This window comes from Zerene cesonia, chromosome 3 (genome assembly GCF_012273895.1).
Source record: "Zerene cesonia ecotype Mississippi chromosome 3, Zerene_cesonia_1.1, whole genome shotgun sequence".
NCBI classification, from domain to species: Eukaryota; Metazoa; Arthropoda; class Insecta; order Lepidoptera; family Pieridae; genus Zerene; species Zerene cesonia.
This window is the reverse complement of record NC_052104.1, coordinates 1,497,644-1,515,892: the sequence shown is the minus strand read 5'-3', so window position 1 is coordinate 1,515,892 and position 18,249 is coordinate 1,497,644. Positions and strand designations below refer to the sequence as shown.

Genomic DNA, 18,249 nt, shown 5'->3' with positions numbered 1-18,249 from the left:
CTCTATAGTTTGAGAAAAATTCACAATTTGCGGTAAAAATGCAGGTGGGCCGATTTTTTTGACGACCAGTGTATAATAAAACTAGATTTCCGGCTGCGTGCTCAATGGAGAAGGTAGGCTGTCCCGGACTTTTAAGTTGCATAATTCCCGTTCCCTTGAGATTTCGGTATAAAAGCGATCTTATGCCCTTTATCGAGTCCCAAACTATTTTTGTACTAAATTGCATATAAATCGAGTTTGGGGTTTAGGTATTAGGTACAGTAGAAATATTATTTTTCTAGCTAACGAATAGACCGACAAACACAGTGGATTTTCATTTTGCATGCTTCTTATCTGATTACAATTCATAGTTTAGTTTCACTTTGTAGTTCGGAATAAGCTCTCGTAGGCGGCGCATTAATCTAGTCCATTTTTTTTAATATGATGAAAATTTTAGCGCATTTAACATTTTATAAAAATAACCATATTTTATTCCAGCGTTAAATGCATTTTAAAATACCATACCACTTGGTGCTATTTTTGTCTATAACTAATTGTATTTGCAATCATAGTTGAAAAGCTCGTAGCATAACTGTCCTGCACCAATTTTGGCGCCAATTCGATCGCGTCACAACATATTATAGACTCGTAAAACTATATCAACTGTAAATTATTCATGAGGGCCGTATCTACGTGTCCTTCGCAGTGCTGGCTATTGTTTCAACGTGTACACACGATGAAAAATATGCAACAGAAGTCTTTTCCGTCGCTACGTAACGTTCAGATTTTCTGTCTATAAAGGCGAGGTTGAAGAGATTCAGCATAAAATTCTTTCAGTAAACAAAATTCACGATATAATCCGGTAATGTTTAATTCACGTTGCTTTGTCAGTGGTGATAGAGGCAATCAAGCTAATTATCTCCATAAGGAAACTTATGTGTAAACTAATTAATTGTCTTACAATTATACAGCAATGCGGTTCATTCATTTTGAAAGAAAAGGCCTATATTCATGAGCGTGATTCATTTGTTCAGCGTTTATAGTTTACGCTATGGGATATCGGCGCAAAATGACACAAATCTCTTACGTCATCCCCACATTTAGAGAATTATGCGTAAGATACAATGCTATTCAAAAATTTTTAAATTAATCCAGCTTTTTTTTTCGGTATATAGAGTTTTTTCTCATTTATCCACATCCTCTGGTATCATAACTCTTTTGATGTCCGACATTTAGCCTGTACTTCTTGTAGTAAAACGGCCCCAAATCCCTAAGGTTTTAGTACAGAATCTTTGGCGGAAGGAAACCGCTCGGGCATCTTTATTATCCTATCTTCTTACGAGGTTATTTTATGCTATGCGCAACGCACACCAATATCGACCTTGTGTTTATCCGCTTAACAATTATAATTACAATCGATGCCAATGGGCCACCCGACGACGAATAAAAATTCATAGCCTGCCACACAATCATGTAATTAGAAGCGACGAATCAGAAGAAACTCATCGCTTATGCCGCGATACCTGTATATCGATTGCATATTTTCATGTTCTAATGTGTGCTGAAAAATACAGCGCTATTTTGCACGCTCTTATTGCAGTTATGTTACATTAACACATAAGTAATGCAAATTTAAAAGCTTAATTTCACATAAAGTTATTGATTCCGCTTCAAACATCGATAATGACAACCCAATTTATACGCCTCAGATATGAAAATCTTGCATTCTTCTCATCCACAAATTTAATTATGTCCGTATTGAATAAAATCGTTGTTAGAGATTTCGTCCTACAATTTTTTAATCTAAAACCATCCAACGGACCCGCATAGGTTTGCTCCCTCAATCTACTTTTTTGTATTCAAATGATACACCCACTGTTTTTTAACTGCATTAGATGTCAAGTACACATTTGAAATTGATAGTGTAACTCAAAAGCGCAGTGTTAATCCGATTCGTTTCGCTATTTACCAAGAAGAAGATAACGCGTCGAATCATTGAGGTACCTACTATCCAAGTTATATTTTGGTTTGGCATAAATAAACATTGACCATATTATTGACACTGGGGGCTCTTTATTTCAGCCGCACGCGGTATCTGGAGCGGTGTTTACGTCACGTCTGTATGAAAAATTGTCTGTATATCTGTGTGTGTCCATGTGCACTGAATACCGAGCCACTTGAAAAACGTGCATCCAAATATGTAATGAGTTTCACACGTTGTTGGGAAAGGGACTCGGCTTGAGGCTTTAGATTGTGTGCACGACTTAGCCGAGGTTTAATTAAATTAATGCGACGTTGGCTTTTATGGTGGCGAATTGGTATATTAAAAAGTATATCGATGCGAATTTGTTTTTGCCTCGGAAATCGCCATATTATCTGTATTCAGTTTTAATTGCGAAATGAAATATGGGGAAGCGGGGAAAATAAACATTTACAAATATTATATCGTATTAAATAGTAAATTAGATCATAAAGCATATAAAACTCGCTAATAAATAATTTAAAAAATACAAGTTCGCTAAAGTCCTATAAATTACTAAAAGTTATCCTTAACATTGGTTGTTATTCCCATGAAAAGTTTTGAACACATCCTGCTCGGTTACAAGTTGGTATCTACCGGTAGGTATCGCTATAAATATACGCATAGACACTGTCTCCGAAGATATCATTGTATCATCGATTACTGTCCCCCCAATATTGAGTACACAGATGCTTCTATTACGCTTACTTGGTGAATTTTATGATACTAACAAACAATAAACATTTGTACATATACGTTATAGACCATTTCATTCAAACATTTCATACGTTATATATACGTAAGTAACTAAATAAATTGAAAGAACATACTCGTACAAGAAAATTATAGATTATAATCTACACATTCATATATTACGGAGTATTTTTGCGCACAAAAGTGTATTTATAGAAAAATACTTCTTTTATTTTTGCGACAAAACCGCAGGCGTTACTGCTATACTTGAGTTTAGAGGTCAAATACAAATCTAGGCTACTTTTATCTCCGCCGCAACGACTGGTGAGCTTCTGTTTTATGCCACCTCAAGCTATACAATTATATCTATGCATAAAAATATTCAAAGACCAAATGCAAATGAATTTAAACGCATGAGTTACTTCAGTCGTGATCATGGTTTGAAGATTTCTCTGTTACCGTTCTCGTGTACTCCATAGACCATATTATACCTACTAGTTGTAGCAAAGTTGTAAAAAAAATGATTTTGAACCAAAAGGACGTATTAAATTTATTATTTTTTTCTTTGTTTACTAAATCGTTCAACAATATAAACTGGTTTTGATGCATACAACGCATTTGAAAGAATTCTACATGAATGGAAATATTTTAGCAAATATTTGAAAAATAATGTGCTTAAAATATAAAACACAAGATCTCATAATAAAATCGTGAACTTGTCTAGATATAACACCAGACAACTTCTCCTTTTATATCCTTTTACGAGATCCCCAAAAGAGTGTTTGTTTTTTTTTTGCATCACCGAAATAAGCAATAACGAACGTGCTTATTGCCTCCGAGCGTGAAACGTATTCTACAACCGGCCGCATAACATTTACTGTATGCAATTTTACTTTCTATGTATTAACAATATGATATACTTTGGCGTGCTGTAATCAGCCAATTCAAAAGTTCACATAGGTGAGGTGTAACCTTTTCGAGTAAGATTTACGAGCAGTTTTAGACAGTATGCCCTTGTCTACCTTATGACTTTTTTGCTAACTACATTCCAGACTGATAGAAAGTGGCTATGTGCGATTCCTAGAAAGTCACAGTCGCTAAAAACACCCATAGAATACTCCTTTCCGTATATTCCAAAGAATTGTGTAAGTAAATTATTAGTTGGAATCTTTCTCTGACCACCAAACAGCAAGCCTGCACAAATTGCCCATCTATTGTCATCAAAATCAGTTCCTTGCTTTAAGATCTGTATTTTAAAATAATTTCTATAATAATTACATTTCCTATAAACTGTAAACTGCAAGACTTCGTTTACGTATGCATTTTTAAAACAATTTTAGATAAGGGTCTATAAAACATTTAAAAAATAGAACTTATTGATAAAACTATAAAATTAATCCAATAGTCCAGAATTATTTTGACTGAATCAAAACATGAACCTATTAAGTTTCCACTGCTATGCCTTTCGTTTCGCAGTTCACGAATTTTCTCAATGAATTTGAAACAATCAATACACGTGCATTCATTGCGTTCTCACATAAACTAAATGAAAAGTTCATCAAAATAAAATGCTATGATCCAAACGCCTTTACAGCTGCTGACCTTTCGCAATCAGGCCACGCTAAGCCGTTAGCTTGATTGACTTGAGCATCATCAAGCCATTATTTTGGAATCATAGCATACTTTGACCGTTTTCGATATCATACGCGAACAAGTGAAAATCATAATAATTAAGCCATCGATTACCACTGATTTCGTGACGTAGGCCGAGCAGTTAATGCTCTCGTTTGATTGCTTTTGATTTGTGATGGTTTTGGTTTGGTGGACTATTGTTTAATACTTGACGTCATACGTTCTTTTGTACTTAAATTTCTAAATGTTGACGTTATAATAATTAAGGTATATAGTTGTTATTTATTATGATATTATCTTTCCATTTGTATGATCTACATTCTTAGAAGACTTATAAAATTACGACTGTAAGCGAATATTAGCGCTTTTCATCGTCATCAGTCGTTATAGGACAAACATAAGTACCTCTCTATATATATTGATTTCTGTAGAGACTAACTTGTATGTAGTTAATAACTTTGTTTTAATGACTACTGGTTCAATCGGAGCTTTACGAGCTGTTTGTTGGTTTGAAGTTATAGACTATAATATCGTCACTTTTGGTATATAATCGGTTATCTAATGTTTGTAAGCTGTGCAATTTACGCATAGAAGCATAAAACGGCAATGTCTATAGATAAAATAATCTCGCAACATATACAAATAATTATGCAAATAGGTATTACATATTCGTATATGGAGAGTCCATTTTTAATTTGCTAACACCCACACAGTATGTATAAAATGAGCTTTAATATTGCATAGCTTATGTGCATTAGGCATAAATTACGCATGAAATTGTAACAACATTAATTCATTTATCATATGGTGTTTCTAGTACCTTATTGTTTATCTATTGACTAAAGAAGTTATGAGATAGGTTAGGTAGGTTCCCGATTTTTTGTCATGATCATTCTTAACTTATTTGAAAGTATTTCTAATATTCTTAAATGTTGTAAGGGTTTAATCTTCATAAATTCAATCAGAAGCAAGATGTATGCATACACACACAGTAGGGAGTTTGAGACTTTCGAAAGTACTGATCATAAAAATCACAACCAGATATCTACACTAGTATGAAGTACCATTGACATTTTTGAGGCGAAGTGGCTAAGCTAGTACTGTGTACACCTAGGCGCATAATGTGTAACGTGTTGCAGGCATAAGCAAGCTATCGGGCGAGGGCAAGCACCTGGCGGACCCGGAGGTGCTGCGGCGGCTCACGTCGTCCGTGTCGTGCGCGCTCGACGAGGCGGCGGCGGCGCTCACCAGGATGCGCAGCGACCAGCCGCCCGCGCACCATAGGCACCACCATCAGGAGAAACCGTGAGTTGGACGCACTTACTTGATGTTAACTCCACTGGAAGTTGACGTACTAGAACACAATACAGTAATGAACGTATAGTATAATGTGTATTCTTGGTTTAAAACATTAATAATTGAGCGGCCTTTATTTTAACACAAACCGTATTTATTACTTGGTACTGATTATATAAATTTCTATTATTTACCTTTTGGTGTCATTGTGTAAAAAGCATAGTAGGTGGACTAGTACTTATTATTTCAGCAAGTTTATCCAGTATAGTAATAACGATGTTACATAGGTTTTGTTTGGATATTTCATACAAAAATTTGTACTTCCTATTCAAAAGAATCTGTGAATTCGTCGTTAATGTATTTCATGAATTATGAATACAAATAAAGTTTTGTGTTTGCTAAGTATGTATTAAAAATTCATTTGACTTAATATGTAGGTACCTTCGAACGTGTTAACATTATGTAAATTAAGATATGCTTCGAAATAAAATAATACAGTCTAAAGTTGATCTATGCCATTTAGGTATTCTTGTAACGGTAACTTTCCACAAATCTAGATCAATATTTATAGTTAATACATTTAGTAACTCTCAATAGTGGTTGATGACGTTATTAATAATTTATTATTATAAATCCTATTCCCATCAAAGTTTTTCATGCAGAATTAAATACTATATAAGAAACGTTTCAAATTAAACTTTAAAGAGCTAACAGAAAGGCATGCAAATCATTGATTACATTGTAGTAAATGTATATTCTTAAAAACGATGTTTAAAAACATTGCGCAACTGTACGCCAAGCAAATGCAACTTAGAATAGAAACTAACACCGACCTTGGCAGTATTGAAATTAATTTAATACAACAAAAAAGAAGGAAAGTCTCTATGGATTCATCTTACCGCTCTATGTTTAAGTGTCTTATTAAAACAGTTTCGCTTAAGTATAGTATACTATTACATTAACATGATGATAATCCGAGATTGAGTTATCAAACGCGTCGCCTCTTGGATCGATTACGGTCGAGTCAGCGATTCTCGTTTCGCTCCAATCGAGGCGGCGCCAACCGTGATTGTGAAGCTTTGATCTTATCTGATCGTCTCAGAAGTCCTTATAAATGAATCTTGCTCTGTGCGTTCGTTTGAACCGTTGCGTTTCGCACGCAGTATGCAATGCGGTTCGACGGCGACGGGGACGACGCAAACGGTGGGCGCGTCGGTGGGCGCGGACGGCGCGCCGTCGCTGGCGGAGGCGTGCTCCGACGGGGACGTGGGCACCGTGCGCAAGCTCCTCACGGAGGGCCGCTCGGTGCACGAGACGACGGAGGAGGGCGAGTCGCTGCTCTCGCTCGCCTGCTCCGCCGGCTACTACGAGCTGGCGCAGGTGCTGCTGGCGATGCACGCGAGCGTCGAGGACCGGGGCATCAAGGTGGGTCCGTTTGTTTGTTGGTGATCGTCGTGTAGGGTATTCATCGCCTTGGTATTTCAATATCAGAATAATTGAAATCGTGACATGAGAACCGCACAAGCCGAAAAATATAAAATAAAAATTGCGTTCTTTTCTATTGTGCATGCGCTCAGGTATTTTATTGGAAATTCCATTGGAGACGCTTAATATATATAAAATGCTCATTGATATGCTATTAGAGTTGTTTTAGTGATTAATTATAGAAATGTATTCCATTGTGTAATGCTTTGTGTAGATGATACAAAAATAAATTATAATAACTTTACTAGAAAAATTGTAATTGTCACAAAATGTTAATATTATTAAATAAAAGCGCAATTTGCAGAAAAATAGCTCACTCTGCCATATGCGTAGGCGCCTGTTATTACAGATGTACAAGTGAATGTTGTCTCGTATTACATTTACGACCTATGAATGAACAAATACTGTTACAAGTAATGTTTCTCCTGTATGTAACATATAATCTTATATAACCTCTTTAAGTAAAACCTTAATATGTTGAAAGTCTCCATAACTCGAAGTAATGATTGTACCTATTCAAATCTCAACACCTCCATTACTCGAAATCCTCAACTAATCTCTAGTAGTCAAAGTAATCAGTGAATCACTGCAGGAAATCAAAATGATCTCTGTTTATCAAACATTATAATTGAGACCACCTTTCAAAACCTGGTTAAAAACTACAAAATTTGTCTTAAGTAAAACTTCCTTCAGTCAAAAACTCTATAACTCGAATTTTTTGACTTGAAACAATTCTACTGTCTATAAAAATCTTGTGTCATAGTGTAAGTTGCTATACTCCTCGTAAATGGCTCGTAATTTTTTTATAAAATTTCACATGTTTACTTAGTTACTATTTTGTATGTATTGTTTGTATCCTATTCCTCTCTAGACTTGATTTTGACCCACTTTAAAATGACAGATTTAATTCAAACTTATCAAAGATTGATGGCAATACGATAATTTGTTGTAAGTTATTTCATTATACTTATTAGGATCGCACAAGATTAAATAATTTCTTTATCTATTCTCTGCATAAGGACATGCAAGACAAATAAATTGATTGTATCATTAAAGCGTTTTTTTATGTAAATGAAGTATATTAATTTTTTTTCACCCCTCTGGGGCAAAAGGGTGTGTCAGATCAGACAGTTACTATATAATAACGTAATATGTGTACAGGGCGACTGCACGCCGCTGATGGAGGCGGCGAGCGCCGGGCACGTGGACATCGTGCGGCTGCTGATCGCGCACGGCGCGGACGTGAACGCGGTGTCCGGCTCCGGGAACACGCCGCTGATGTACGCGTGCGCCGGCGGCCACGAGGAGTGCGTGCGCGCGCTGCTCGAGAACGGCGCCAACGTGGAGGACCACAACGAGAACGGGCACACGCCGCTCATGGAGGTGCGTGTCGCATTCGCATTAACGACAAAATGAGAAAAATCACGATGGACTTTAGGTTAAATGACACTAACCAAATAACCAATGTTTATAATATTGTCCTTGGACCTTTATTTCAAACGTATTCGGGTGAAAGGCACTAATTAATGTTTATAAAATTGTATACGGACCTTTATTTCAAGCATGTTGAGTTCAATTTAATATAACAACTGGGACTCAACATGCTTGCATGCTTGCTTGATTTTATTAATGCTTGATTTTATTAAATAATACAATCAAACCGAAAGAGTAGAAGAACTTCGATTACTGTGGCAGGATCACGGGTGGCCGAGAGGCTAGGCGTTGCTACGGTTAGGCAAGAAACGCAGGTTCGAATCCTGCCTCGTGATCGAATTTTTTCTCTTTCAAAATTTCTAATTTATAAAGCATTTCAATGCTATAAAAAACTAAAAATTAAATACAATCAAGTTAGCCATAGCAATATTAGATTTCTATAAAATGAGAGAGAAACTTGATATTTTAAAAGTTCGTTAACTGTATTTACATTTTTATGTAAGTATAATAATAGGTAGGAATTGTCGAATTAAACCATGTCCTTTAAACTTTGAATGTGTAAACAGTTACAGTAACAGTTAAAGATCTAAAACAAATATTACTGAATGTGTTTGGTGCAGTTTAACAATAAAACTAGTTTTAATCATGGCATTTACATATTTACAACCAGTTCTAACTGGGAACCTCCTACAAAGTAACGGTTAACTAGGTAAAATGTTGTTCATGTATTTCTGGCGAATTTGCTCAAATTTGCTGCATGAGCTCTCATGTAACCCATCGTTCCTCACGTCCAGGCCGCATCCGCCGGGCACGTGGGCGTCGCGAAGATCCTGCTGGAGCACGGCGCCGGCATCAACACGCACTCGAACGAGTTCAAGGAGTCGGCGCTGACGCTCGCCTGCTACAAGGGCCACCTGGACATGGTGCGCTTCCTGCTGGCGGCGGGCGCGGACCGCGAGCACAAGACGGACGAGATGCACACGGCGCTCATGGAGGCCAGCATGGACGGCCACGTCGAGGTGGCCAGGCTGCTGCTGGACTCGGGCGCGCAGGTGTGTGCTCGATCTGCGAACAGTTTGTTCGATTGCGTGCACGTGGTTACAGAAATAAGATGGTGTTTTATGAAAATTATTGATTTTATTTAAGACTGTACATCTGAGATATAATTACTCATTTACAACTGACTTCATAAATAGTAGGAGACAGTTAACAATTTCACTGCTGATCCAGAAACTTTTTTCATCCGGCGATGCGGCTATGACACGCTCAGCGTGTCTCCCGCACCGGCGGCAATCTTGCCGTACCGCTTTTGTCGCTGGTGCGGGAGCCCACGCTGCGCGTGTGCATAGAGTCGAGCCAGCTGTGCGGGCGGACACACCGTGTGTGTTCTACAATTTTTTTTTTTTTTATTATTCTGTTTCTGATATCGCGATTTATTTTTAAAGAAATTTCAGTAGTCTTTATTTTTCTGCACACATATTCGTATTTTTTTCAAAATGCTTTATATATTATAATGAACAATGAGCTGAAAAGGTACTAATAACGACCTCTCCTTAAACTTTTTAGAGTATTATACATTTAGAAATTAAAAACTGTTTAACGGATTTTAAACGCGATTTATTCATTATATTAATAGCCCGACGCTTCGAACACTTTACGTCGGGTTAATAATGTAATGAATGATTCGCGTTCAAAATCCGTTAAAAAGTTTGAATTTCTAAATGTATAATACTCGTGTAAAATAAAACACAAGGAAATACTAGGATTTGAAGAATATCTTTATGTACGAGTGTTAAACTCGTACATAAAGATATTCTTCCTTATAGAATATAGATTAGCAATAAAAGTTTCATGCTGAACGCGCTTCAGATATTCTGCTTCGGAGTGTTAATATAACAGCGTAACAATTTATCGTCAACCAATGATATTAGAGAGGTTATTTTGTACATAAAACGTTGTCCAACGTAAATTTATGTTTTCATTTTTTATTATTTGTACAAAATATTTTCTTTTTCGTTTTATTAAAATTACATCCTAACTATCTAAACAAAGAAAATAATAAAAATGGCAGAAATCATAAAAAATATATTTTATGATAAAAATGTGTTGCCCGCACGCACTGGCGGCTTAGAAAATAAAACACGCACAGCGTGTTTTACGCACAGTAGACGCGATTTATCGCGGATGCCGGCTTCCACACGCTAGGCGTGTAAAGCCGCATCCTTGGTTCCAAGCATTTTTACACACCTGGTGTGTTTCAGCAGCCAACGTGTTAAACTAACTGTATTTTTTTTGTTTTGTATTACCTTAGAGCTTAGAGCTACTATAGATGATGATTAGATTCTGGTTCTCCTTAGGAGATCCCAGGATCCCTGCTATTATGCTTTGAGTTTGGCCGCCGAGGAGGTTTTAATGGGTAGAAAACCCACATGATCTACTTTTCCCCGAAAGCTAGAGTACCTTTTGAAGATTTCTTCCTCATTGAAAAAAAAAATAATATTAATAAATTTAGTCTCTTGTTTTTTAAAAGATAAAAGTAATAATAATGTATGTAAACAGTCTTGTATGTGTGTATATATATAATAGCCTAAGAGATCTCATTTATTTCTTTCGGAAAACGAAGTTATATGGTTGAAGAATTTATTTATAACAATAGATTATGTAATTTTACTACATTAGAATGATTTTACGATTTAAATGTTACAAAACATAATTAATTAATATGGTATTACTAGCAAACCCGGCGAACTCCGTTTCGCCACCAGATGTATGTGAAAAATGATTTTCACACTTTTCTGTTGAAATTTTTCCTGAATGTTCTTTGCTATAAACCTCACGGAGCTCGAGACCTTTCCAACGAATGCAAAACCATGGAAATCGGTTCGTGCGTTCTGGAGTTATAGCGTCAGGAAGGAAAACCCGACTTATTTTTATATGGTATTATAATTATAATTATAATTATAATGACTTACGGTTGGTTGTATTCCAGGTCAACATGCCGACGGATAGTTTCGAATCACCGTTAACGCTGGCAGCTTGCGGAGGTCACGTCGAGTTGGCAATGCTGCTGCTGGAGCGCGGGGCCAACATCGAGGAGGTCAACGACGAGGGGTACACGCCGCTCATGGAGGCCGCCAGAGAGGGTGAGGGTTGCTTTTTATTTATATATAAATAAATGTTACTCATTTTAGTGGTGACGTGTTTCTTTCCGATTATCATAGACATAAAGATATTTGATATTTTAAGTTCTATGTTGGAAATGTATGTATTTGTTATGGTTTGAAACACTCAAGATATAAAATATATTTCACTTATAGTTAATTTTTTTAATAGATTGCTACCAAAAGTTATGGACAAGACAATGCCTTAATTTCTTACTGATGATTACTTGACGTTTTATTACTTCACTTTCACCAGATCACTGTATTCTTAAAGTGGTTTTTATCAATTTATTTACCTAGGTCACGAGGAGATGGTCGCGTTGTTGCTCGGTCAGGGTGCGGCGATAAACGCTCAAACGGACGAGACGCAGGAGACGGCGCTGACGCTGGCCTGCTGCGGCGGCTTCCTCGAGGTGGCCGACTTCCTCATCAAGGCGGGCGCGGATGCTGAACTGGGCGCCTCCACGCCGCTCATGGAGGCCAGCCAGGAGGGGCATTTGGAGCTCGTCCGGTAGGTTTTAGTGTGTACATTGTCGATGTGTGTTTGGTGGTTTAGCAAATTTTGTAAATGTTCTGTTTAACCTACGCAAACCATAGAATGCTCTTGTATTAGTTGAATTTGTAATGAAAATAATCAATCGTCAATTAGAGAAAGACTTAGATTGAAATGATAATTTCTAAATCAATATATTTTGATAAATTGTTATTAATATTATAAATATTGATATTGTGATAAATTCTTTAAGACAAAGATTCATGTATGAGAGAATAAAGATTTAAAATTAAAAAAAATCTCCACTAAATTTAACGAACATGTGAAATTAGTTCTGAACGGGTCGTATGTTTTGCATTTATAGCAGTATAAACTAGACTGTAAAGCAGTTGTCGTCGTTAGCTCGGACTAATCCAATCGGTACTCACGAGCAGGTACCTTCTGAACGCGGGCGCGGACGTGCACGCGCAGACGCAGACGGGCGACACGGCGCTGACGTACGCGTGCGAGAACGGGCACACGGACGTGGCGGACGTGCTGCTGCGCGCCGGCGCCGCGCTCGAGCACGAGAGCGAGGGCGGCCGCACGCCGCTCATGAAGGCGTGCCGCGCGGGACACCTGTGCACCGTGCAGTTCCTCGTCGGCAAGGTCACTGGCTACTTTACGCAACACATAATATTGTTGTCAAAACATCACCTAGCTTATTTGCTAAATTTAAATGCATGTAGCTTTGTGCTAAAATTAAAGCTATGTGTATTACTTTGCAAGAAAATTTAACTTATTTATTGATTTATTAACAAAAAATCAATCTGGACTGAGCTTGAAACCAGCGGAGATATGTTGCACATCTTAATCCACAATATGTAATATACGAACGCCACAACGTTTCCAGGGCGCCGACGTGAACCGCATGACGGTGAACGGCGACCACACGCCGCTGTCGCTCGCGTGCGCGGGCGGGCACGCGGACGTGGTCAAGTTCCTGCTCGCGTGCGACGCGGACCCGTTCCGCAAGCTCAAGGACAACTCGAGCACGCTCATCGAGGCGGCCAAGGGCGGCCACACGGCCGTCGTGCAGCTGCTGCTCGACTACCCGCACTCCGTCATGCTGCCCAGGGGTGAGCGATTGATCGCAGTTTTACCTGTTGACTTTTTATTGCACTCTGTACATGATAGCATTTGTTTGGGAAGGAGATAAACAATTTTAAATTCTATACAAGAGATAAAAAGTAAACCATAAAGAAGATAAAAATGAATTACTGACATACAGTTTGTTATTGCATTCTTGTTAATTACAATCCAACATTTAAGTGTCGATATCATATATCATAATATATGGTAAATCTATAAAAGAAAATGCGTTTTTTTTTTGTGTATTTTGATGATTATAATATTGAAATGTATATACGCAGGCGGTGTTGGAGCGGAGGACAGCAACGGTCTGAGCTCCGCGCAGGCCGCCGCACTGGGGCTGAGCCACGCGCCGGCGCCGGGCTTCAACCAGCGCGCGCTGCTGCCGGCGCACCACCACGCGCACTCGCCCTTCGCACCCGCGCCCACCGCGGCGCCCGCGCACCAGCCTGCGCTCGCGCCCGCTCCTGCGCCGGCGCCTGCGCACCAGCCGGCCCCCGCACCCGCCCCCGCAGCCGCGCACCCGCCCGCACCTGCACCTACACCCGCACCCACACCAGCACTAGCGCCCGCACCCGCGCCCGCGCCAGCGCCAACGGATCTACCGCCTAACTTCGCCAAGGTCTACTTGGATGGTGAGAAAATTTTATGAATTAGTATAGCGTATGTGTGTGTACTCTTAATAAGCATGCATGTTTGTGAAAATGATTTATAGACATAAAATTGTAGCCTTCTTTATATTTTTCCGACTTCTTATTTAATTATACTTAACAAGTATTATGTTGTGTGTATACTAATTTCTGAAGATAAAGTAAAGCTTATAAAGTACACAAGACATGTAACAACTTAGTCTCTCCACGCTCGGGCCAAAGTGTTAGAAAGTTAAGGCTAAATAATATGATTAAAAAATCCGTTAAAAAATATTTAATATCTTATAGTATCATTATTTGAGCACGCAAAAAATATCCAAACAATTGTATTACACTTCTCTCGTTTTACATTAGGGAGGAAAAAGCAAACACCAGCGGGGAACAACGGGACGGTGTCGAGCTGCGGCACCAACGTGAACCCAGTGACCGGCGCGGCGGGCACCGTCCCACCGGGCCTGGCGCAGCCCATGGGCGCGGGCACGCCGCCCCTCGGCACGGGCATGGGAGCACCCGCCGGCATGGCCGCGCCCGCAGGCATGGCCGCGCCCGCAGGCATGGCCGCGCCCGCCGGCATGGCCGCGCCCGCCGGCATGGCCGCGCCCGCCGGCATGGCCGGCATGGCCGCGCCCGCGGGCAAGCACAAGTGCGCGCGCAAGCAGCGCCCCGCGCCCCCGCACTCAGACCACCACCTGCCGCCGCCGCCTGATATCATCGACGATCAGGTTCGTCCCAACATAGCTATATATCATTATGGAATCACGTACGAAGAGCGTCTTGATGACACTCGATTGTGAGGATTCTGCACTTGAACGATATCAAAGAGTCGGATTAAAGTATATGCAGAATATAATGATCGCTCAATAGCGCTTTACTAACGGCCAGTCACATGTAGGCATTTTATGGTTGAATATGCGCTATCAAGCTACTTACATGATTTTTAGGATATTATTAACATTTGCACTATTATTTAAATCATTAGCTGGTATTATGGTTTATCATGAAAAATCAAGATCTTTTAGACAACATATTTGTATAATATTTCATTTTATTATTATTTTATTTATCATTCCATTTATGTTTAATAAATATATACCATATTTATTAAACTTTATTAATATACTAAAAGACTTTGGTTGAGTGGCATTGTTAAAAATGTTTTATAGGTTGCCCAATAATATTTGCTCTTTTCATTGAAGTGTAAACTAAAAAATAGAGCAATCTTAATATTAAAAATGTTTATATGAACTTTATGGTAACATTTTTTTTTTTAATATTTCGATTGATCATTTTAGTTTATAACATACATCAAATCATTTTAGCAACTGTCTTAATCAAGATTCATACAAACAATGACCATTTGGCTTTGCGAAATAACTTGTTGAATTGCTGTATAATTCAAAAAAAAATTAAAAATTGCTTTGCTTTTCCATAATATTCGCCAAAAGAGGTCTGATTCATTTTGCACTAATCACAGAATACGCCCCTTATATGTATCAACATATGTATCAATACGAATTCATCATACTGTTACTTTTTGCTTGCTTTCCATGGTAGCTAAGCCACAAGAGCATGGCTAAGGTATCCCTACCGCCCGGCTTTACGTGGAAGGACGTACCCAAGAAATGTAAAAATAAATTTGATAAGAAATTAAATGTGAGTTGCCCATTAATACGTAGTTTCCGTAACGTTTGGGTGTTTAGTTCGAGTGTAGCTGTTTATTTTTTGTTTGTAGATTTTGCGTTGCGTTTATTAGTTGGTTATGGCTTTTTGAATAACTAATGTATGTGTTATTACAATGGAAATACATATTGCAAAATTCTCATATGACGAACTTTCGACTTATGAACAGTAGCAATCGTGTAGATCCATGTATGTTGTAATGTGTATGTAATAAAAAATGTTGTCTCTTTAACATTACAAATAATATGAAATTAATCAATCAATAACTGCTCTTCTGTTCTAGCAATAAATTTGTTAACGGATTGAACTCATTTGTTAATTATGTATTTACAAAGGAACGAAATTATACACAAAATGTTAAATAGACGACAACATCTTGAAGTAGTTAGTTTAAATGTTAATTAAATAGAACCCAATGTATGTAAGATAACCTTATTCTTTGATGCGCAGAGAACCGAGGTCCTCGCGGGCCAACCACGCAACGAATCACTGCCAGAGACTGATAGGAGCATGCTCGAAATAGCTGATGCCTCAGGTAAACATAATGTCAACTTTAAATTCATCATACCAATCTAATGAGATTGAAACTTAGAAAATAGCATTGAAAATATTTTGAATGTATTAAAGTTCTAAATACGAAGAATTACGAATAATTGTATTCCTTAATTATAAGGCTCTAGGAGAAACGAAATAAAAGATGCGGATAAGTGAAAAAATAGTTGGGTTTTGATAGTTCGCGTGATCCCTTTGAAAAAATAAATAATTGCTTGTTAAAAGGTCCCCCGACGCTCGCCACGTCGGCCCTTCACGCGCTCGACCTACAATTCCGTGCTCAAGGCAAGTTTGCCGGTTTACTTTATTGTTGCAGCTTTCCTGTTGTACGTTCGAGTGATGATGAAATATTAGCCAAGCTTTATCAATGGGAATTTCGCTTTATTTACTCATGCTAACCCGTGGTATATGTATGTGGTACATGATGAATTGACGCTGTCAAATGCATACCCAATTTTTTTCAATTCAAAATGTTATTCTATTCATATAATATATTGCATAGTTTATTATCGGACAACAAAGTAAAAATACCAATCTTCTGGAAATCTTAACGTTTATTTAGTGTCTGTGTGGATAAAAAAATAATTTGTTAAATGATTACTATAATAAAGGATGATGTTTATTTAACAGGTGTGAAGATACATCCCCCGAAAACCCCGCCGTATCCCCCTCCGACACATATGTTCCCAATGCAACAATTAGCGACCAACTTAAATCAGGTAAACCAGAGTTTCATGCTACGTTGAAATAAATATTTATAGAAGTTCTGTCCCAAAATAATTCTATTTTTAATACTTATAATATTCAAAACGAGTAAATCTTTATAAATATTGTACACTATAACAGGTTTTACTGTGTTACTGACACTTCGGCGACATTGATTTTAATTCTGTGTAATTATTGAAATTGAATAAGTCTCAATGCTTGTAATGGTTTAACGTATCCAATAGAACACCCCGATACAAGACCGTCCCCGGGCAAAAGCCACTCGTAAATGCGCTAAGTTCGGTTGCAAATTTCTCCTACTAGACGCGTTACAACGTCTCGGCCAACATATTAACGAAGTGGGTGACGTCACGGTAACTCGACACTTTAATAGGTATATAGATGTGTTGATATCGGTAGCACACGTACGTGTAACTAACATATTAGATGTATCCTCATTTAGTTGTAGATGATGGTGTAAAGATTAGTCTTTTTTACTGTGATCTGATTAAAGTTTAGTTTTTGCTAATGTTCAATCTCGCAATTCTATTTATCAGCAGCAACTACAAGAACTCCAAAAGCAGCAGTTGCAACAGTTAACTACGCAACTGCAGCAAACGCAAAAGAAACAGCAACATCAACAGCAACAGCAGCAGCAGCAGCAGCAGCAGCAGCAGCAGCAGCAGCAGCAGCAGCAACAACAACAACAGATACAGCTGCAGCAACAACAGCAACAGCAGCAACAACAACAGTTACAGCAACAGCAATATGTACAAGATATGCAGCAGAGACCTGAAATGTATGCGCCACAGGTATGTATTGCTTTACGTACCTACTTCTACCATATCGAAACAGGTTTTACTTATGAACTCATCTGTAATTTGATAGTTGTCACTGCAAACCTTTTAATGTTAAAACCTCATAGTGCAAACAAAACTTGTAATGTTAAAACCTCATAGTGTAAATTAAACAATTACCTCTGTACTATAAACAGGATAGGTAAAGTTTTTTTATTTGATTTTTTAACACTATTGCGCTTGATAAATTCGATGGATTCTTTACCTTCATCAGAAAGTTACCAATAATATCAAGAATATCTATAACAAAGTAACATAGGCTGTTCTAGTAAGCCAGTTAGTATTAAATATAATAATGAAGTGCGCGGTTCAGGCGGGCGAGGCGGGCGAGACGTGCGAAGCGGGCGAGGCGAGCGAGGGCGACATCAGCGCGGCGGAGGCGCGCGAGATCGGCGCCGTGCTCGCCTACCTGCAGCGGGAGGTGCCCTCGCTCATCGCGCTGCCCTACAACGAGCTGCGCACCCTTGTGCTGCAGGTACAC

At 38.4% G+C, this 18,249-nt stretch overlaps 1 protein-coding gene across 1 annotated transcript in view; it reads left to right on the top strand.

The window, feature by feature from the left end:
- LOC119839053 (ankyrin repeat domain-containing protein 17) overlaps positions 1–18,249 on the top strand; it is a 41,723-nt gene that overhangs the window by 7,223 nt on the left and 16,251 nt on the right. Inside the window, exons 4-18 of the mRNA XM_038365230.1 lie at positions 5,464–5,629; positions 6,784–7,045; positions 8,267–8,488; positions 9,334–9,591; positions 11,529–11,682; positions 12,001–12,211; positions 12,628–12,841; positions 13,086–13,311; positions 13,606–13,959; positions 14,329–14,696; positions 16,105–16,189; positions 16,432–16,491; positions 16,837–16,925; positions 17,469–17,723; positions 18,082–18,243. Of these exons, the coding sequence (XP_038221158.1) occupies positions 5,464–5,629; positions 6,784–7,045; positions 8,267–8,488; positions 9,334–9,591; positions 11,529–11,682; positions 12,001–12,211; positions 12,628–12,841; positions 13,086–13,311; positions 13,606–13,959; positions 14,329–14,696; positions 16,105–16,189; positions 16,432–16,491; positions 16,837–16,925; positions 17,469–17,723; positions 18,082–18,243 (3,086 nt within the window). The remainder of the gene's footprint in view (positions 1–5,463; positions 5,630–6,783; positions 7,046–8,266; positions 8,489–9,333; positions 9,592–11,528; positions 11,683–12,000; positions 12,212–12,627; positions 12,842–13,085; positions 13,312–13,605; positions 13,960–14,328; positions 14,697–16,104; positions 16,190–16,431; positions 16,492–16,836; positions 16,926–17,468; positions 17,724–18,081; positions 18,244–18,249) is intronic.